The following is a 21,581-nucleotide window of genomic DNA, read 5'->3' as shown; positions in this document are numbered from 1 at the left end:
TCTTCAGAGCTTCTCAACTAAATTTTTGAAAATTTCCAAGGTAAAACCCATTATATCTCGCATGCTTCTTTGTTGATGGAAAGTGAAATTCCAAATTAGAAGTAGAAATCTACCTACTGGATATTTAGACTGCAGTATGCAGGCCTATTTTGTCTGTGAGTCAAATAAGACATTAACAAAATCAAGACTCATAAATATAACGGGAAGTATGAAAGTGAATCCTCAATGTCAATTGATGTTTTCAGAACCGTATGTGGCGCAAGACCAGAAAGCCCAACTCTGGTTCTAGCTGTGTCGGAGTCGACCCCAACAGGAACTGGGATGCTGGTTTTGGACGTAATGTCAACCCACTAATGCACCACATGCCATTCACTGAAGAACTCTTCAGCTGCTGTCCAGTCAAATATTGAGTCAGGTTATTTTGTTTTTGGAGGTTCTGCTTTGGGTTCTGTCACTGAGGATTGAGGGCAGGACTGTTGAATGTGATAGTGTTTCAGTGAAATGTTTTATGTTATCTACTTAACTGACCTTTAAAGTTACTGCATGTAGATTTGAACCATCTTCCATTACTTTCTGTCACAATGCTATTGTTGATGCCACCATCAGAGGACACCAAACTGACACATTAAGTTCTGAGCAGTGGCTTTTCAGGTCCCATACTGTTCCCCGTTTTGGCTCCACAATATGTCTTAGTGTATCTTGTGTCTTGTATTTTCTTTCTTTGTTTGTTGGATTGTCTTTGAAGCACAACAGCTTCATTTCACCATGGCTGTGACTCTATACCTTACCTTGCTCTTTACAGGGGCATTAGGTTGTGTTTCTCATACTCATTTGCAGTGCCAGGTGCCAGCAGCAGCCCCTGCTCAGAGACCTACCGTGGACCCAGAGCTGAGTCTGAGTCTGAGGTCAAGTCCATTGTGGACTTTGTGAAGTCTCATGGCAACATTAAGGCCTTCATCTCCATCCATTCCTACTCCCAGATGCTCCTGTACCCCTACGGCTACACGAGGACTCCTGCCAAGGATGATGCTGAGCTGGTATATTAAAAACACGTTCAGATTTTTTTTCCTTCCACTAGAGTATTGGTAGTTGTTATATCTCGTCTCTGAGCTCTGCTGTTTATTGAAAGTCTCATGATGATCTCTTTCTACAGTACAGTTTGGCTCAAAAGGCCATCACTGACCTGGCCTCCCTGTACGGTACTCGCTACAGATATGGCAGCATCATTGACACCATCTGTAAGTTTCAGCAACACTACTGACAATACAGACTGTTTGACTTTATTCTGATAACCAAATAATATTATCTCACCTTCTCTCACTCTTACTTTCTTTTCTGTAATCGTGAAGGTTGCAGTTGTACTAAAATTATTCAAATAGGTAACTACAGAATACCGATCTCATTTCAAGCTTCAAACTTCCTAAACAAAAAGCAAATTCATTTCTCCATCACTCACATGTATGAAATGACATATGAAAACAGACCCCAGGTTGAAAAAAAATGAAGTTCCCCTTTAAGAGAGCCAAAATTTTTAGGATAAATTTGTAGCTCATGAGTGAATTGTCACTTTCAGGTCTTAAAATGATGAGTAGATTTGATTAAATGTTGACTGGATTCTTTCCTTTCACTCCAATTGAAGTTATTCAGAAAGATTCTTGAATTTGTCACATGTACATCCAAGCAATTAAATGTGTTCAATCAAAACAAGATAGATCTGTCGTTCAAACACGTACTATGCTTTTTTAATATATAAAGCACATGGATCATAGGGGTGAACACAATTAATGGTAACAAATAACATCTCAATATTGACCTCATTTGTAAACCAACAATTTAAAGTTAATACAGGAAGCAGATTTGAGTTAATTCAGAGTGAGTTACCAGAACAAAAAAGTATAAGTTAGATAAAGTCAAAGCATGTATTTCTAAAACTAACTTGTCTGCTTCAAATTTTGAGTTTCTTCAAACCTTCTTTATTGTACAGTGTTTTCGCTGCTCCTCAAACATTCAGTTTTGTACTTAGAATGTGAAAGTTTCATAGATACCTGTTTTCATTGTAGATCAAGCCAGTGGTAGCACTGTTGACTGGACCTACAACCAGGGCATCAAATACTCCTTCACCTTTGAGCTGAGGGACACTGGTCGCTATGGCTTCATCCTGCCCGCCAATCAGATCGTCCCCACTGCCCAGGAGACCTGGCTGGCTCTGATGGCCATCATGGATCACACCAACAAGAACCCATACTAATGTGTGTATGTGTGTGGGTGTGAAAGTGGAAATCCCCGTTCAGGCCACACTGGTGACAAATTTCAGATTTGAAGTGTCATCTTTGTCTCTCAAACCATCTTCACCATCAGTGACCCTTCCAGCATATTCGAAATCACAAACAAATGAATAAATACACACGCTGAAAAGTGGCATTTCTGTGTGATGTAATTCACAACATCTTTTATGGACAAGAAGTTGTCTCAGGCATTTTACACCTCTCACATCAGATCGCAGCACTGCCCTAATGGTAACAAAAAGGAAGATGAAACAGCCTTTGATATGACAAGGTTGAAAGTTTGAGTTTAGTTTTTTGTGACATCAGTGTGAAAAAAATACTCTGGAATAAATGGATACCTTACATGCAATGTCTTGTGTTTTTTTTTTTTATAGAAAAATAGTGTAGTTTTAGAATGTAGCACCAAAAATTGTGTATCACTAGCCCTTTAGTGACCTTTTGCTTGATGTTTGCTGAAAAGTAGGTGAAAATGACCATACTTTGTTGACAAAAAAAATTTGAATACACACATTAATCCTGTTGCTGCTTGCAAATTATTGGTTACTTGCTTACTATTAACCTTAGAATAAGAGCTCAATGTTGTGTTCTTTTGAATGAGTACCAGTTTCAGTGGTTGCAATTAGAAATGATGTCATACCAGCGAGTTCTTCCGAAGATGTCCGGTGACAATTTTGTTTGGAAATTTTGAGACTCTAGGTGAGAATTTGGCTTTTGATTCACCCTATAGAGTTGATTTAATTGTAAATCTGCATGTACTATACATCAATCTCTTTTTAATTTAGCTGTGAATAAAGCAGTACCCAACACATAAGTGTATTCTAACATTAGTTAAGTAAAATCATACCTTTTACTAACCCTGCCCCCATCAATTTTCAGTTTGTGAAAAAAATACATGCTGTTGTAAAAAAAAAAAACTTGCATTCATTCAATTGTCAATGTAGAGCAACCAAAATTGAATCACTTATACCCATTTATATGGGCTATAAGCAGTTTACATTATTTAAGCCTAATAACTTTAATAAACTGATATCAAGTTTTTTGTTTTTTGGTCTGGTCCGTGGGAGGGACTTCAGCATAAAGCCATGTTGTGCCCACAGCCTTATCTTTTGTCTTTCTCCAAGTAGGAAATGCCATACAGCAGTCAGGTAACTCAAAGAAAGGAGGAATGAATTAATACAAACAAATAGCAAAATGACAATGTAAACCAAATGTGCACGCTCCATCCAGAAAACAGTGTATTTTCAAAGTGCTAATAAACCAATTTTAAACACAACAAACTCAGAGTTGTAATTAATTTTAGTAACTGTAACTCAACTAAACATGTGGTAATGGTGTTTGTGAGTGTGTAAATGCTACAACCTTTTGTGTGGCTGTGGGCATGGCCATCGCACAGCCAATCATACAACGGTAAAAAATTGCAAAGAGAGACAAGGACATACTGAAGGAATACAGTCTTGGGATTTCAGATGAACACCTTGTAGGTGAGATGACTTGAACAACAGAAACAGAAACAATACTGCACGTAGAAAACAGATGGCCAAAAGAAACATAATTATTCATTCCACTTACTGATAACATTTCCTTGAATGATGTTAAAAGAAATAGGGTGACATTTTATGATGTATGTTCAGTCAGTTTCATGAGGAGAGTGAGATAATAAGATTGGTGCCACTCTCATAGCTGTATAAATATGGCACTTAGCTTAAAGTAAAGACAGTGAAGATGGGACTGTTAGATTTAGCCTGGCTCTGTCCAAAGAGCAATGATGGAAAGTAACATTTACCAAAGTACTATACTTGTGTACAGATTTTCACTGAATATTTCTATTTTAAGCTATTTCATATTTCCACACTAATAATTCACAGGGAAACAATCTATTTTATATTCCATGACATTTACTGGACAGCTTTAGATACTTTCAGATGAAGTTTTTAAAAATACAACATGTTGTCAATGATTACACGTGTGGTTCCCAACCTTTTTAGATTCTGACGTCTGTAGTGTACAGGTTATAGAGCAGTGGTTGGCAACTGGCGGCCCGCGGGCCAAAACTGGCCCGTCAGGAATAATATCTGGCCCGCCAGATGATTTTGAAAATTTGATTTGGCACGGAGCCAAGCCAGTCCGTCACCGCAACACGAAACTCGCGTGGTCGGCTGCTGCCGGGCATTTCCGCGTTTGTGCTACTCGTCGGACACAGTTGTACAAGCCAGATTTCACTGGGCAACAGTGTGTGCAAAACATGTGTGTCTCGGGAGTCATTTTTAATACATCTGTGATCACAATTGAGACGTGTGTCCCAAGCAGCTGCGATCAGCTGTAGAAGCTCCGCTGCTCGCGGGCCATGCCCGCCGGAGGCGCCGGCACCCAGACCCCCCCCGACACGACAGACACGGAGACCCCACACCAAGGTGGGGAGCCCCCCAACCAGCCGAGTCGAGGGGACCCGTGGACAACACCCCCAGCAGCAGACTAGACACAGCCCCCAGTGTGGAGGACCCCCCTGAGGAAACACTGGAGTTAAAAGAAATAAAATTTTAAAAAATAAACAAATAAATAAATATATAAATAAGTAAAGCATGGAAAGTGAAAACAGTGAAATATATAAGATAATAAATAAGTAATGATAAGAACATAAGAAGGCTTAAAAGGTCAGTTAAAAGCCTGATTAAAAAGGTGAGTCTTTAACCTTCTTTTAAAAACATCGACTGTCTCTGCAGTCCTGAGGTTCTCCGGCAGGCTGTTCCAGAGGCGGGGGCCATAGTGGCTAAATGCCACCTTGCCGTGGGTTTTAGTTCTGGCTTGTGGTATAATTAAAAGGCCGCTGCCAGAGGAGCTCAGGGTCCGTGAGGGTCGGTATGTTAAAAGGAGATCGGACAAATAAGAAGGCGCAAGGCCGTTAAGGCATTTAAAAACTAATACAAGAACCTTAAAATCGATCCTGAAGCAGACAGGGAGCCAATGCAGCGACTTTAAAACTGGTGTAATGTGTTCCCACCCTCTGGTCCTTGTCAGCAGGCGTGCAGCTGAGTTTTGCAGTAACTTTAAAATTAAAATACTCTTTTTGGGAAGACCAGAGAGCAGGGCATTACAATATTCTAAACGAGAGGAGATAAAAGCATGCATTAGCACCTCCGTGCTGGCTTGAGTGTCAAGGCGAGCTGGTGGACCCGAGCAGAGAGCCACACTACCAAGGCTGGCTGAATGAAAGTGATTTATTGTTTGGGGTGAAAATGGTGGCTAGGTGGGGGAAAACCAGGGTGCAGGAGCAGGGGGTTCCAGGCAGGAGTGGGGGTCCAGGCAGGAGTGGGGGTCCAGGCAGGGGAAACCGGTGAGGACTTGTCGGGGAGTGCCGGAGGGGAAGGAGGATGGCGTGGGGGATCCCGGACAGCTGAACTGAGGGAGGCAGGAGAAAACAAGGTCAGAAACAAGGCAGGAACTCAAACGGATTTGTAAAGGGCTAGAGAGCAAACTGTCAGGTATGATGTCAGGTGGGAAGGACGAGGGTGAGGAGGGAGCCCTGACATTGAGAGAGAAACAGGCGGACTCTGGCTATGTTCTTAAGATGATAAAAAACCTATCTTTGTTATTTTTTTTAATATGTGGGATAAAATTCAGCTCAGAGTCAAAAATAATGCCCAGGTTTTTTACAGATTGTGCTAGTTTAAAATCTTGTGATTTAGATAAAGGTAGTGTCTACAGATACGGACCGTACCCCTAGCCTGTGGCCTACCAAACACGGTCTCACGGGGATTCGTGAAACTGTCACGTCAGTTTTTGTTTCGGTTTCGTGCGCACCAACACGATGTCGTCATGTTTTTCGTGCCGCTCACCACGAGCGAAGATTCATGACGATCTAAGCTGTCCATCGGCGTTTGCGGCCGCCGCCGCGGCCGCTGCTGCGGCCGGATGTCTGGCAGCCGCAATGGCGGCCGCCACGGCGGCCGCAAACGCCGTATCTGCGGCTGGGCCTACAGATACGGCACTTTCCCTTCTCATAAATATTAATGAGCCGTACATAAATATTAATGAGCCGGCTGATGAACGCGCTTCGTGATTGGCCGGTAATCCGACGTACATGAATATTAATGAGCCGGCTACGCTGATGAAGGCGCTTCCGTGATTCGAGGTGAATCTGCTTGCGGAGCCTGTCATGTCAGTCATCTTTGTGTATTAACAGTGTGTTAAAGTCCATTCATTCCATATCAAGTTCCAATAAAGTTACAAGAAATATTTTACAATCAGTGTGCTGGGGTCATTGTTGTCTGTGGAAAAGTCCAACATCACTATCTGACTTTTTCACGGACAGCGATTTGGGGGTTGAAATCAGCACTACTATTAAAAACAGCAAAACTTTTTATTCACGTGACCCTGTTCTAATAAAGCACAAACGGCAAACAAAACAAATGGCGGAACTAACATCCAGCAAACTACAAGTATTTTTTTACCTCCAAAAGTAGCGACAGACTATTACATATTAACAACCTAAACAAAACCCTGACGTATTTTCTACGTCTGTCAACACAGACACTGCATGTCACAGTCACTTTAATGTTAGCGGACTCTGTTGAATGGCTAAATTACATAACCACAAACAAATCTCACAATATCACAGTAAATCGAGTTTGTGTTTTTTTTTAATTCATGCCGAATTAAAGAGCTGCTCCTCACCATTCACGAGTGTTTGTTTCATATTCGACATCCTTAACTTTATCTTGTAAATTAGCATCCGAAATTAAATGGGAACATTTGCAATGGAGTTCATCAGCCGCTTCCACCACTGAACACGGTAAACTAATTACCGTAATAGGAGCTGGACTTCAAACAATTTATACACGGCGTCTAAAAGCGTAAAAACTACATTGTCTAAAGTGTGAGAGGAGACGGTGTATTTTTGGTTGAATTATACAATGTTCGCCGTCAAAGTCATTCATATAAACTGCCTGTAATGTGCAGCAAATAGTAGTTAACCGGCGCCAGCTCTTCAGTGACCTTAACGGGTCCGTACCTCTAGTACAGATGCTACGGGTACGGGTCCGTACCTCTAGCATCAACCTTAGATAAAAGTTTCTCTCTCTGACCTTCAGGACCTATAGCTAAAACCTCAGTTTTGTCCTGGTTGAGCTGTCGGAAACTCGCTGCCATCCATGACTTAATGTCTAAAATTCACTTTAAAAGGGTATCTATTAGGGCTGGCCCGAATAGTGGTTTTTGGTCTCCGGATATTCGGGCCCTATTAAAGATGAATATCCGAATATTTGTTCCGCCTCCTAATACGTGTATATGTCATAGACATTTGTGTATATATTTATGTGGTTACACGACGGGATGAGCCGATATGAGCCGATGTGGGTAAAGGCGCAGGGAAGACAGTAACGCCGAATATTTGTTCTGCCCGGTAACGTCTGACGGTGGTGGGGGGGTCGAATATTCAGATACCAAAATTAATATCCGGATACCGCTGTAGCGAACGAATATTCGGATATTTGGGATATTCGGGTCCAGCCCAAGTATCTGTCGGCCCTGTGTCATCAGGAGACACGGCAATGTACAGCTGTGTATCATCAGCGTAGCTATGGAAACTGATGCCATGTCTCCTGATGACGTCTCCAAGAGGAAGCATACAAAGATTAAAAAGTATGGGACCTAAAATTGACCCTTGGGGAACCCCACACCAAATTTCATGGGTTCCTGAGGAACACATATCCATACTTACATAAAAACATTGGTCTGTAAGATAAGAGTTGAACCAGTTAAGCACAGTGCCAGAGAGGCCGACCAGGTGTCTAAGTCTGTTTAACCAGCCCGATCTCACGAGGATTCGTGAAACTGTTACGTAAATTTTTGTTTCGGTTTCGTGCACACCAACACGATTTCGTCATGTTTTTCGTGCCGCTCACCACGAAATGCGCACCAATGTATTTTAAACGGCGGACTTTTCGTGCCACCCAGAACGTATTTCAAACGAATGTGTGTATTATATTTTTAATGTAAAACCATGGCGAATCCAACGCTATATTTTGCATGACATCGTCCCTAACCATAACCCTAACCATAACCCTAACCATAACCTAACCATAACCTAACCATAACCCGGTGGTACACTTACCAATTAGCATAGGAATTTCAAGAATGTCCGGCGGCCGGCGGCCGCAAACGCGATCACACAAGCAGTATACGCCGATGGACAGCTTAGATCGTCATGAATCCGCTGGTATAAACCACTTTCAGCTGTGATTACCACAGCGGGTTTCGTTGTGAGCAACACGAAAAACATTTCGTGGTGAGCGGCACGAAAAACATGACGAAACCGTGTTGGTGCGCACGAAAAAGAAACAAAAAATTTACGTAACAGTTTCACGAATCCCCGTGAGACCGTGTTGGTTTAACAAAATGTGATGGTCTACTGTATCAAAAGCAGCATTTAGATCCAGTAGAACCAACGCTGTTAGTTTTTTATTGTCTAAATTCCACCTGATATCATTTAAAATCTTTAAAAATGCTGTCTCTGTACTATGGTTCATCCTTAAACCAGACTGACGTTTTTCTAAAATGTTAATTCTGTTCAAAAAGTCATTGACTTGGTTAAAAACCAGTTTTTCTAAAATTTTACTTAAAAACAGTAAGTTAGATACAGGACGGTAGTTATTAAAAACATTGGGGTCTAGACTGCTCTTCTTCAGGAGGGGCTTCACCACCACCGTTTTAAAGGCAGTGGGGAAGACACCCGTCTGAAGAGAGCAATTCATTATGTTTAAAAACTGTTCTTCAAAGAATCCATAAAATGATTTTAAGAGTGGTGTGGGAATAGGATCTAAAGGCAGGTTGTTGGGTTTACTTGGGAGAAAACTCGACCAAGTGTCCCTGCATCAACCAGGGCAAAACTCTCCAGGGTTTCCTCAGGCAAGGACAGCAGATCAGATATGTTAACAGATAAAACTTGGTGGGATAAAAGGCAGGATCTGATGTCCTTGATTTTGGTTCTGATATGTTCTGCAAAGTTCTCACAAAGAGTGTCAGATGGTGTCTTAAAAACTTTATTAAAATTAGTGCCTGCTAAAACATTGAAAGTGGAGAAGAGGAACCGGGGGTTGTTTTTAAGGTCTGTAATGAGTTGTGAGAAATGAGAAATTCTTTCCTGTTTGACTGCATTATTGCAGCTGTCTGTGAACTGAATCTCTAGAATAAAGTGGGTAATGCAGCAAAGGAATTATCCTAAGCACCAAAGAGTGGTTAACAAACAATATAGCTAATGCTGTGAAATGGCCAGGTCAAAGTCCTGAACTTTAATCCAATAGAAATGTTGTGGAAGGACCTGAAGCAAGCAGTTGTGATGTGCAGTGCTGATCAACATTTACCTGAAACATTTAGCTGCAGTTGTTTCAGCACAGTGGTTACAGGTTAAAGTTTACATATTTAAGATTAACAAACCATTTCTATATAATGTAAGAGAATGAGGAAACAGACTGGATTTTTAAAGGTGTTTCAGACAGCAGCAAAACTAAATCCAGCTGACCTTGAACACTCTTCCTTTTTCTGTGTGAACTCAACACAAGCTAAATAAATAAAAACATCTCAATGCATGAGTTTTATTTTGGTGCGATATCTTCAGGCTGGTGTGGGAACTGCTGCAGCAGGTGACACACCTCCATCACATTTAACAAGGTCGTGGTTGGGACATGTGACTTGACACACGAAGCCATAAAAGCTTGTGTTTGGGCTCTGACAGGTTCACACTTTTGGTCACGATGAGAGGCCTGCTCGCATTCGCCGCACTGCTTGTGGCTGTTATTGCAAAGGAGTCGTTCGAAGGGTAAGTGAGCCAACCAGAACCTCTCACTGCTGGGTAGGATGTAAGTGATCTGTTTATATGGCACTGAGCAAAAGTTTGGGGCACGACAAATAAAGCAATGAAGTCATGCTAGCGGGGTGCAAACTTTGACTTTTGAAACAGCATCACTTCTCAGGTACACTTGTCAATCAGCCATGAAAACCTGAGACAGTTATGTGAAGGTACCACACTTTCACCAAACTGTCTCGGGTTCCTGTCCTGGAACATCTAATGGACTTTTAGTGCCACAGAATCTGACAAACCACCCTGGTCTATGCACAGTCCACAAAGTGCTTTCAAATCAAGTAAAAAAAATTAAAATCTCTCGAAAAATGACAGATAAGAAATGTAAGGACTTCCCTCTGGACATTTGTAAATTGCACTCAGGGAGCAGAACTCTGACTCAGTTATCACTAATTTATTACCTTTTCTCTCACCTAGAGAGAGAAATGGTCACATTTTAACTATAAAAAGCAGATTTAGCAATAAAGCCCAAAAGTTTATTTCAGAACTGTTTAGTTTGCTGACTCAGGGCGACATAAAGAACTTTAGGCCTTCAACCAATAACAGAAAATCAACAAAAGAACAGATTCAGTCTGGCTGAGTTGTACAAAATTTTGTCATTTCAAGGCACTGAATTCTAAAATACATATATAAAAAGCAACAATTAGTCCTTCAGCTATGGAAGTATTTTATCGACCAAAGTCTTCAGAGAGCGGGGAACCAAATACCCAGCACTTCTCCACCTGCAGATCAACATTTGAGTGTTCAGGTTTGTAAAAACAGAATCAGATTTATGCATTTGAAACTGAACATGCACACACCAATCTCTGAATCTTCAACTCCAATTATCTTGTCACAATGATGACTGGAAGAGACTGTTTGCTATTCGCAAACTGCAACAGTACTCACATTCAGATGTCAATGTTGTGTCTTTTTCAGAGATGCCCTTTATAACTAAAAGGTAGTGGCCCTGTTTGGAGACATTATCATTGGTCAATCATATTCCTTTCTTAGAAGACAGCTTTTTATGTCTCTGACTGTGTGTTTGGGCTTGTTTTCATGTGTCAGAATGACTGCAGGATCAATAAGATGCCTTGTCATGCTGTTGCATGATGGAACAAACCTGAACAGCTACAGTGCCTCAGATTTTTGCACGGTATGTGTGCATACACTACCATTCAAAAGTTTGGGGTCACTCAGGCAGTTTCATGTTCTCTATGAAAACTCTCACTTTTATTCATGTGCTAACATAATTGTACAAGGGTTTTCTAATCATCAATTAGCCTTTCAAAACCACTGGCTAACACAACATAGCATTAGAACACAGGAGTGATGGTTGTTAGAAATGGGCCTCTGTGCATCTATGTAGATTTTCCATTAAAAACCAGTCGTTTCCAGCTAGAATAGTCATTTACCACATTAATAATGTCTAGACTGTATTCCTGATTAATTTAATGTTATCTTCATTGAAAAAGTGCTTTTCTTTCCAAAATAAGGACATTTTTAAGTGAGCCCAAACTTTTGAACGCGAGTGTACATTAATCTCTTGTTGCTGATGCTTCCATTTGATGCCAATAAAAGTTGGTTTAGATGATTAAATGATAACTCCACTTTCACAATAAATGCACCTTATAGTTTTCTGTGGAAGGTTACCTGGTCAACACAGGAGAGTTGTGTTGAGGAACAAGTTATAAAATCTCATGGTTCTCTTTTGCAGACATCAAGTTCTTCGAATCATTCCAAAGAATGACATCCAGCTGTCTCTCATCAAGGAGCTGGAGGACATGATCCACTTTGAGGTCATTTAACCCCACTAAGTCAAATTCTTCAATAAAAATTAAAACAAACAAACAAATGATTCAAAAGTGTGACACTTGTTTATGTATGATATTGCTGCTCTTCTGAAAGTCAGAAACCTGTTCTGTTCACTCTGTGCATGACATCTATGTGTTCTTTCAGGTAGACTTCTGGAGAGTGGTAACACGTGTGAACACTCCTGTGGACGTCAGAGTTCCCTTCCACAGCTTGCAGTCTGTCAAGATTTACCTGGAAACACAAGACATTGAGTACTCCATCCTGATTGAAGACCTGCAGGTACAGTATGAGACCTGGTGACATCCCTGAATCTTATTAAAAAGAAAGAAAACTTGTTGATTTGAAACTCAAATATGAATGACATCCCTGTCCTGCAGGTGATGCTGGATGAGGAGCAGAAGGAGATGATGTCTGTTGCTCGTGCCCCTGAGCCCAGAAACACTGACAGCTTCGACTACACCCAATACCACACCATCAGTGAGGTAGGTGCGCACAGCTGCTCCGACTGCTGGAATCCAGTAAAGTGATTATCGCCTCAACTGTTGTGAAAGAGCTGAGTTTTAAAATCTGATCATAGTTACAATTATGGTGACACACAACATATTGGAACTGACAACTGACAAATATCACAGCACATTAAATTAGGAATCATTGCCATTGTAAATTTAGATTCCCAACCGCTCATTGTCGTTTAAATACACTGCAAAAGAAAACTCAAATTAGGATGACATTGCAAAGACAGATGGAAAGAGAAATACAAAAATACGTCTTTCAGAAAGTGCTGCAGGTGCTTGTGCACTAAGAGCAGGATTGTGTGTTTGGTTCAGATCTACAGTTTCCAGGACATGCTGGTGGCTGAGAATCCCAACTTGGTCAGCAAGCTCGTGATCGGTCAGAGCTACGAGAACCGTCCCCTGAATGTGCTCAAGGTAAAAATAATCCAACACATAAGGACTGTAATTATACAATGAACTAAAAGTTATGAAAAAGAATCGAATTACCTTAATTGTAAAGAACATGTTTTCCAAAGCATCACTGAATCACACGATAGTCACATGTCATGTAAAATCACCTTTTACAGTTCTGAAAATAATTAGAGTGCACATATTCGAAGTAACTGTTTGAATATATTTTAGTTTCTGTTCCTTTCCTTTGCTGTGTTGTAGTTCAGCACTGGTGGAACCAACCGTCCCGCCATCTGGATCGACACTGGAATCCACTCCAGAGAGTGGATCACTCAGGCCAGCGGCACCTGGTTTGCCAAGAAGGTCCTTTGATAATGAAGTGCTACATCTTCCTTTGATGTCTCTGCAGTTTCTAAACACTAACTGGCTGTCCTGACTGTTGTGTCCTTTGCATTTGTGCGTATAGATTGTGACTGATTATGGAACCGATCCTGCTCTCACTGCCATCCTCAACAATATGGACATCTTCCTGGAGATTGTGACCAACCCTGATGGATTCTACTACACCCACAACAACGTGAGTCTCTCATAAGTTTTATTAAGTGATTGGAATTACTCCTTAAAAACCTAAAAAAAAACACACCCACAAAAAAACTCAAAACTTTCAGGTTTCTTCAGAGCTTGTCATCTTAATTTTTGAAAAAAAAATTTTTTTTTTAAATGTCTGCATTTATTCTCATTGTTTAACTCCACAGAAAGGGTGTCAACATTTTATGAGATTAATGCATATTTTAGTCTTGCAGCCAAATATTTTATTTGAAAATTTCCAAGGTAAAACCCATTATATCTTGCGTGCTTCTTTGTTGAAGGAAAGTGAAATTCCAAATTAGAAGTAGAAATCAAACCACTGGATGTCTGTGCAGGTTCTCATTCATCCAGGTCATGGTTATCCAAAGAAGTTTAAATCAATCCACTGGACAGAAAGTTCCTTGAATACGTTTCACCTCTCATCCAAGAGGCTTCTTCAGTTCTGGTGGTGGCTGGTGTTGCCTTAGCTTTTAAACCTCTGTGAGGTGTGTCCAGGGCTATTATTACAACGACCAATACTAAAACTCATCTGAATACTCAACGATGGTCGTGAGTATCGGTGGGGGTCATTGAAATGCACAGATGTCACTGAGCCCTCGTGTGCTAATGGTGGTCACATTGGTGTCCTGAAACGAGTGTTTAGTGTTAGTCTTCAAGGAACTTTCTTAAGTCCAGTGGATTGATTTAAACTACTTTGGACAAACCACTGAATATTTAGACTGCAGTATGCAGGTCTATTTTGTCTGTGAGTCAAATAAGACATTAACAAAATCAAGACTCATAAATATAATAGGAAGTATGAAAGTGAATCCTCAATGTCAATTGATGTTTTCAGAACCGTATGTGGCGCAAGACCAGGAAGCCCAACTCTGGTTCTAGCTGTGTCGGAGTCGACCCCAACAGGAACTGGGATGCTGGTTTTGGACGTAATCTCAACCCACTAGCGCACCACATGTCATTCACTTAAGAACTCTTCAGCTCCTGTCCAATCAAATACTGAGTCAGTTTATTTTGTTTTTGGAGGTTCTGCTTAGGGTTCTGTCACTGAGGATTGAGGGCAGGACTGTTGAATGTGATTGTGTTTCAGTGAAATGTTTTATGTTATCTACTTAACTGACCTTTAAAGTGACTGCATGTAGATTTGAACCATCTTCCATTACTTTCTGTCACAATGCTATTGTTGATGCCACCATCAGAGGACACCAAACCGACACATTAAGTGCTCAACAGTGGCTTTTCAGGTCCCATACTGTTCCCCGTTTTGGCTCCACAGTGTCTTAGTGTATCTTGTGTCTTGTTTGTTTTTGTTTAAGCACAAAAGCCTCATTTCACCATGACTGTATAAGCTCTGGTTTTATTTGGCCAGTTTTGCCCAATAGGAGGCTCTTTAGTTGTAGGGAGCCTGAGGAATAGCAGAGGTAAATGTCTGCATACCTTACCTTGCTCTTTACAGGGGCATTAGGTTGTGTTTCTCATACTCATTTGCAGTGCCAGGTGCCAGCAGCAGCCCCTGCTCAGAGACCTACCGTGGACCCAGAGCTGAGTCTGAGTCTGAGGTCAAGGCCATTGTGGACTTTGTGAAGTCTCACGGCAACATTAAGGCCTTCATCTCCATCCATTCCTACTCCCAGATGCTCCTGTACCCCTATGGCTACACCAACACTCCCACCACGGACGATGCTGAGCTGGTATATTAAAAACACGTTCCGATTTTTTTTCCCCTTCCACTAGAGTATTGGTAGTTATATCTCGTCTCTGAGCTCTGCTGTTTGTTGAAAGTCTCATGATGATCTCTTTCTACAGTACAGTTTGGCTCAAAAGGCCATCACTGACCTGGCCTCCCTGTACGGTACTCGCTACACATATGGCAGCATCATTGACACCATCTGTAAGTTTCAGCAACACTACTGACAATACAGACTGTTTGACTTTATTCTGATAACCAAAGAATATTATCTCACCTTCTCTCACTCTTACTTTCTTTTCTGTAATCGTGAAGGTTGCAGTTGTACTAAAATTATTCAAATAGGTAACTACAGAATACTGATCTCATTTCAAGCTTCAAACTTTAAAGCAGGATGGTTGTCACAATTTGGCACATTTGTCAAACCAGAGCAGTTAATAGAGCCAAGATTTTTAAGATAAATTTGTAGCTCATGAGTAAATTGTCACTTTCAGGTTTAAAATGATATTGTAGAATTGATTAAATGTTGACTGGATTCTTACCTTTCTCTTCATCTGAAGTTATTCAGAAAGATTCTTGAATTCGTCACATGTACATCCAAGCAATTAAATGTGTTCAATCAAAACAAGATAGATCTGTCATTCAAACACGTACTATGCTTTTTTATACATAAAGCACATGGATCATAGGGGGGAACACATTTAATGGTAACAAATAACATCTCAATATTGACCTCATTTGTAAACCAACAATTTAAAGTTAATACAGGAAGCAGATTTGAGTTAATTCACAGTGAGTTACCAGAACAAAAAAGTATAAGTTAGATAAAGTCAAAGCATGCATTTCTAAAAGTAAACTTGGCTGCTTCAAATTCTTCATTGTACAGTGTTTTGGCTGCTGCTCAACCACTCAGTTTTTGTACTTAGAATGTGAAAGTTTCATAGATACCTGTTTTCATTGTAGATCAAGCCAGTGGTACCACTGTTGACTGGACCTACAACCAGGGCATCAAATACTCCTTCACGTTCGAGCTGAGGGACACTGGTCGCTATGGCTTCATCCTGCCCGCCAATCAGATCGTCCCCACTGCCCAGGAGACCTGGCTGGCTCTGATGGCCATCATGGATCACACCAACAAGAACCCATACTAGTGTGTGTATGTGTGTATGTGTGAAAGTGGAAATCCCCATTCAGGCCACACTGGTGACAAATTTCAGATTTGAAGTGTCATCTTTGTCTCTCAAACCATCTTCACCATCAGTGACCCTTCAAGCATATTGAAAACCTCAAACAAAAGAATAAATACACACGCTGAAAAGTGGCATTTCTGTGTGATGTGATTCACAACATCTTTTATGCACAAGAAGTTGTCTCAAGCATTTTACACCTCTCACGTCAGATCACAGCACTGCCCTAATGGTAACAAAAAGGAAGATGAAACAGCCTTTGATATGAGAAAACTTTGTGTCAAGTAGTGAGATTCCATTCAGAAAGAGCCTGTCATGGACCCAGCAGTCTTCACACAAAAACAGGTTTAGTTCCAAAAAAAAAATAAAAATAAAAAAAGATGGATTTAGTTTTCCAAAAAAAGCAGCTTTTCTAAACAAATCATTGAAGATATTGAAACCAAAGTTATAGGGCCCTTAAAAGATGTCAACAGAATATCACTCTACTGAAAATAAGGCTACCAAAAACTGGACACCAACTCAACTGACAGAGCTTCCAGAATGAGACACCAGGGCAACCTGTATAGTGGTTGATCAGACCACATTTAACAGAAAAGATGAAAACTATATACACAATTACCGAAATTAAACAATGAAACCCTGGCACAGCCTTTCATACAATGGTACAAAAATAGCAGAGAACAGGACACAGTGAAGGAATGTAGTCATGAGATTTCAGAAGAACACATCATTGGTCAGAGTACTTGAAGAACAGAAAGTCACTCAAACAATATTACATGTAGAAAACAGATGGCCAAAAGAAACATGATTATTCATTTTATTTATTGATAATGACATTTCCTTGAATGATGTTTAAAGAAATAGGTTGACATTTTATGATGTATGTTCAGTCAGTTTAATGAGGAGATTCGCAGATGGTTTACAAACAGTAAACATTTAAATGAACCAATATCTCAGCAAAGATGAGAAAATACTGAAAAGACAATTTTGTATCAGAACTCTCCTCCCTCTTTCCCTCCCTGATTCATCATGTGACAAGTCCCCAGGTTTATCTGCTGTTTCAAAGTAGTTTAGACTCCAGCAGCAACAACAGTAACAGGCTGCTGATAGTCCCATACTTTATTATTGTCAATGAAAAATCTCATAAACACCACCATTCAAAAGTTTGGGGTCACATAAAAATGTCCTTATTTTGGAAAGAAAAGCACTTTTTCAATGAAGATAACATTAAATTAATCAGAAATACAATGTAGACATTATGAATGTGGTAAATGTCTATTCTAGCCGGAAACAACTGATTTTTAATGGAATATCTACATAGGAGTACAGAGGAACATTTCCAGCAACCTCCACTCCTGTGTTCTAATGCTACACTGTGTTAGCTAATGGTGTTGAAAGGCTAATTGATGATTAGAAAACCTTTGTAGAATTATGTTAACACATGAATAAAACTAGAAGATTCATGGAAAACAAGAAATTGTCTGGGTGACCCCAAACTTTTGAATAGTAGTGTATCTTCATTTAACTTAGGTGGAAACAGAAAGTTCAGGGACTTAACTTAATGAAAGTAAACCAATTAGCAACAGCATGAAAGCCACTGCTGACATTGATCACTTTGGTATAATGGAATGTTCCGCTGGCATTAATGTGGATGCTGCTTTATGTACCATCCATCTATACATTGTTCCAGACCAAATACGAAGCACTCTTCAACAGCAGTGGCCTCACACTGCAGAAACTGTTAAAGAATGGACCAAAGAAGAGAACAATTAGCCCAAGGTGTTGACCATCCTTTGGTATCGTCACATCACAATTCAGTGTATAATCATGTAACACTCTGCAGAACTAAAACAGGGCTTTTACTTTAACACTTTAACTACTTTTTGCAATTAATTATGTACTTCTTACTTGCAGTAGCATATTTTTACATTGCTAAATTAGTATTTTTACTGCAGTAATGGATCTGACTCTTCTAAAGTGAATACTGTTACGTAGGTTGTAAAATGAAAACGACTGTAGTAGACAGAACACTTTACTTCACTCTTAGCAGTGTAAGTATTGAGGACACCGATGTAATGTTGCAACAGTTAGTCGCCATCTTAGAATTCTCTTCTACTTTCTTTTTGCAGCATCTTAGTAAGTATCATAAAATACATACACATAGATTCACACATACACAACACAGGGAAGAGGGAGCATGTCAGAAGCAGGTTAGCCACCGTAGCTTCCCGCAGCAACTCAGCGCTGTTACTGAACACTTCAGTGTGATACCTGAAATGTTTGAAGTCGACAGCCGACGAAGCTAAACAACCTGAAGCGAGACGATCGGAGGGGAAGTGTCTTCAGTCTTCAAGAAACAGAGCGAAGAGAGATACCGTCCAGTTTTTATACTAGGTCAGTGAGTCACAATTGGCTGACAACTCTCAGTGATTTAAGGGTGGGACTCTCTTGCTACAGTCTGAAGACGGTTCAAGTTATCCTTAACTGAAAGTCCATTTTTTATCCTGTAGTATGGAGTCAGTGTTTCACTTACTGATCTTATAGAAGAAGGCCAGCCATTTACTATTTGTGAATGAAGGACGATTAGCTCAGGACAGGATGAGCAGGCACCGGCAAAGTCAGCCACTGGGAAAGTGCTCAGGGTAGCAGAAATCTGTGCCTCCAATTCAGGTTCAGCATCTTGAGGAGTCGAAGTGGACAGATAGGGGAAAGGCATGACAGGCAGTCCGCTGTGTAGTTTAGAGAACCCAGTCTGTAGATTACATCATAATGAAAGCAGAGCAGGCGTGCAGACCATTGGGTCTGATCTCATTCCAGTCCAACCTGGTCCTTTTGTGCTGAGCAGAGTTGTTAATGCTTGATGCCAATACTCAGAGTAAAGCGATGTCCACGCTAGTATGTTCTACATTTTTCTGTAGCGCACATACAAGCGAGTGCTTCTTTTTCAACTGTAGAATATTTTCCGTTTCTGTTAATGTGTAGAAGGCAAAAAGCAACTGTTCCACCGGGCTGTATTTACATCTTTACTTGCATCTGTGGATATCACAGGATATACAGAAGGGTGTTATGGTGAGTGGAGTGGCTCAGGTACAGGGAAGAGATTACAGACTCAGGTAAAGTTTTAGAATGTTTTTTTATAACACATAAAAAGGGACAACTACAATTGTCAGAATCGAGGAAACAGAAACGGAAGTCTAACTAATTCTAATCTACAAGACAGAATGAGCCCCTCTTGCTGGCTGGCAGAAAAACAAAAACTACTGAAACTACGAAAACCCATGTTTGGTAACATCAAGGCAGGAATCCAAAATAATATAACAGAACTAAAATTAAACAGAATTAATATCAGTAATCCAAGTCAACTAACCCCAGAACAAAATACTATTTATAAACTACGAAGTTTTAGCAGAAAATATTACTGGATACGAACTAACGAACAACTGTAAATACTAACATAGGTAAGCGGTAGTCTAGTAGTGTTCAGGAATAAAGACTTAACTGATTGCTACAGATGAACGGAGTTTAGAATGAGGAGGGAAACCAGGCCTGTCCAGGTAAGTGAATCCTCTTCTTAAGTGTACAAGCCAGCGGTGGAGCAGCTGGAGTGGAGGTGTGGGCTGTTGGAAACTTGGATTTCCACGAGGTTTCTGTCCACGTGGGTGGTATGGCATCTCAGGTGGCGAGGTTTGGCTGACAGCAGGTGTTTTCTCCAGGAAGTCCAAGGTGGAAAGGTGACAGAGGACCAAGCAGAAGATCTGCTACCAGAAGCAGGCAAAAGTCGAAACTAAACAAAGAAAAACGGGATTACTGAAAGCATTGAAACAGGTGCAGACTTGAACTGTGCTAAGCACTAACTATTAGTTGTTCACGGACCTGCGTCTGATGATAAGGAGGGGCAGGAGTACCTTGATTGTTCGAATTCCACCTGCACACAATAACCAATCACTGATTTAAAACACCTGCTGCAGCCTTCTATGCTAGCACGCACAGTGAGAGAGAGAGGGCAAGAGAGGGAGAGAACAGAGCCTGAGGAGAGAATTCTGCCCTGACCACAGCCTCAGGCTGTGGCCATGACAGGTTCTGCAAGTGTGGGCTATCAACGAGAAGTTGCTTTACTTCTTCAAAACTTGCTTGTGCTGTAGGAGGCCATGTACCATGTAATTTTGTCTTTGTGACTAGCACATGCTCACATTGGTGTTAGAATCGTTGCAAAGGTTGGCTGAAACTTTGAGTACCAAGACACAAGGCCCAGAAGGGATCTGAGAGTAGCAGCATCTGAGGGAGGCGAAGCTCTGAGAACAGCATCAACATGTTCTTGGTCTGGAAGGATGCCATTTGCAGTTATGATGTGACCAAGGAAGCGTCGGGAAGGCTTTCTGAAGTTGCGTTTGTTGTCATTGAGCACTAGTCCTGCCTCTTTCAGTTTCAGTAGCACTGTGTTGATTTTCTGATCATGTTCATCTGCATTGGTACCATGTACAATGAGATCATCCAAATAATTCTGGACACCTGGAAGGTCTTTGAGAATGTCTGCCTTTCATCATTTTCTGAAAGGCAGAGAGGGCAGAAGCAAAACCATATGGGACTCTGCAAAATCTGAAAAGTTTTTTGTGTGTAATGAATGCTGTAAGGTCAGTTGGTCATATGCATTAGCAAGATCAATCATAGAGAACATCTTAGCACCTTGGCGGTTTGTTAACAGTTTATCTACATGAGGTAGTGGATAATGGTCAGTAACGACAGGTTTGTTTGGTTCACAAAGGTCTGTGCACATTCTTATTTCACAAGTTTTGCGTGCTGTGACTACTATAGGTGAAACCCATGGTGATGCATCAATTCTCTCCATGGCTACAGCTTTCAGTAAGTAATTAAGTTCAACTGAGACAGAAGCCCACACAGCAAAAGGCAAACGTCTGAACTGTTGATGTACCGATTTCACAGTTGGGTCAGTTTTCACCTTAAGCACAAAGTTAAGTGCAAAAACGATGTCAGGAGTTGAGGTGCCGAAGGCAAGCATAGGTCTGTATTGGGACAGGTGAAGCAGTAGTCAACACAGGAGCAAGCAACTCAGTAGTAGGAGGAAGAATAGCATTTCCTTTAATACTGATATCTAAAGCAGCCACGAGATCTCTTCCTAAGAGAGGGGTGCCTTTTCTCACCACAAAGAACATAGATGTGGCACATGTAGCTCCACAACTTACTTGAACTTGCAGACAGCCAAGCACAGGGATTCTTTTACTCGTGTAGATCACAAACTGAGGTGTAGGTTGGAGTAGTGGTATG

At 40.8% G+C, this 21,581-nt stretch overlaps 1 protein-coding gene across 4 annotated transcripts in view; it reads left to right on the top strand.

The window, feature by feature from the left end:
• Positions 1-21,581, top strand: part of cpa5 (carboxypeptidase A5) — an 84,599-nt gene that overhangs the window by 5,884 nt on the left and 57,134 nt on the right. Inside the window, exons 1-11 of one of the 4 annotated variants that reach the window (XM_051952648.1) lie at positions 9,987-10,098; positions 11,837-11,918; positions 12,079-12,213; positions 12,312-12,416; positions 12,762-12,863; positions 13,101-13,202; positions 13,306-13,416; positions 14,263-14,353; positions 14,916-15,115; positions 15,231-15,315; positions 16,075-16,435. The exons of 1 other annotated variant lie outside the window; for it this stretch is intronic. In XM_051952648.1, the coding sequence (XP_051808608.1) occupies positions 10,034-10,098; positions 11,837-11,918; positions 12,079-12,213; positions 12,312-12,416; positions 12,762-12,863; positions 13,101-13,202; positions 13,306-13,416; positions 14,263-14,353; positions 14,916-15,115; positions 15,231-15,315; positions 16,075-16,262 (1,266 nt within the window). In that variant the 5' untranslated portion in view covers positions 9,987-10,033 and the 3' untranslated portion in view covers positions 16,263-16,435. Of the gene's footprint in view, positions 1-245; positions 337-837; positions 1,038-1,153; positions 1,239-2,060; positions 2,630-9,986; positions 10,099-11,836; positions 11,919-12,078; positions 12,214-12,311; positions 12,417-12,761; positions 12,864-13,100; positions 13,203-13,305; positions 13,417-14,262; positions 14,354-14,915; positions 15,116-15,230; positions 15,316-16,074; positions 16,436-21,581 lie in introns of those variants that run through there. 2 more of the 4 variants (XM_051952645.1, XM_051952646.1) reach the window with 2 other exon arrangements.

The sequence above is a fragment of the Acanthochromis polyacanthus genome, chromosome 8, assembly GCF_021347895.1.
Source record: "Acanthochromis polyacanthus isolate Apoly-LR-REF ecotype Palm Island chromosome 8, KAUST_Apoly_ChrSc, whole genome shotgun sequence".
Lineage (NCBI taxonomy): Eukaryota > Metazoa > Chordata > Actinopteri > Pomacentridae > Acanthochromis > Acanthochromis polyacanthus.
Note: the sequence above shows the minus strand (reverse complement) of the source record. Positions and strands in the feature narration are given on the sequence as shown.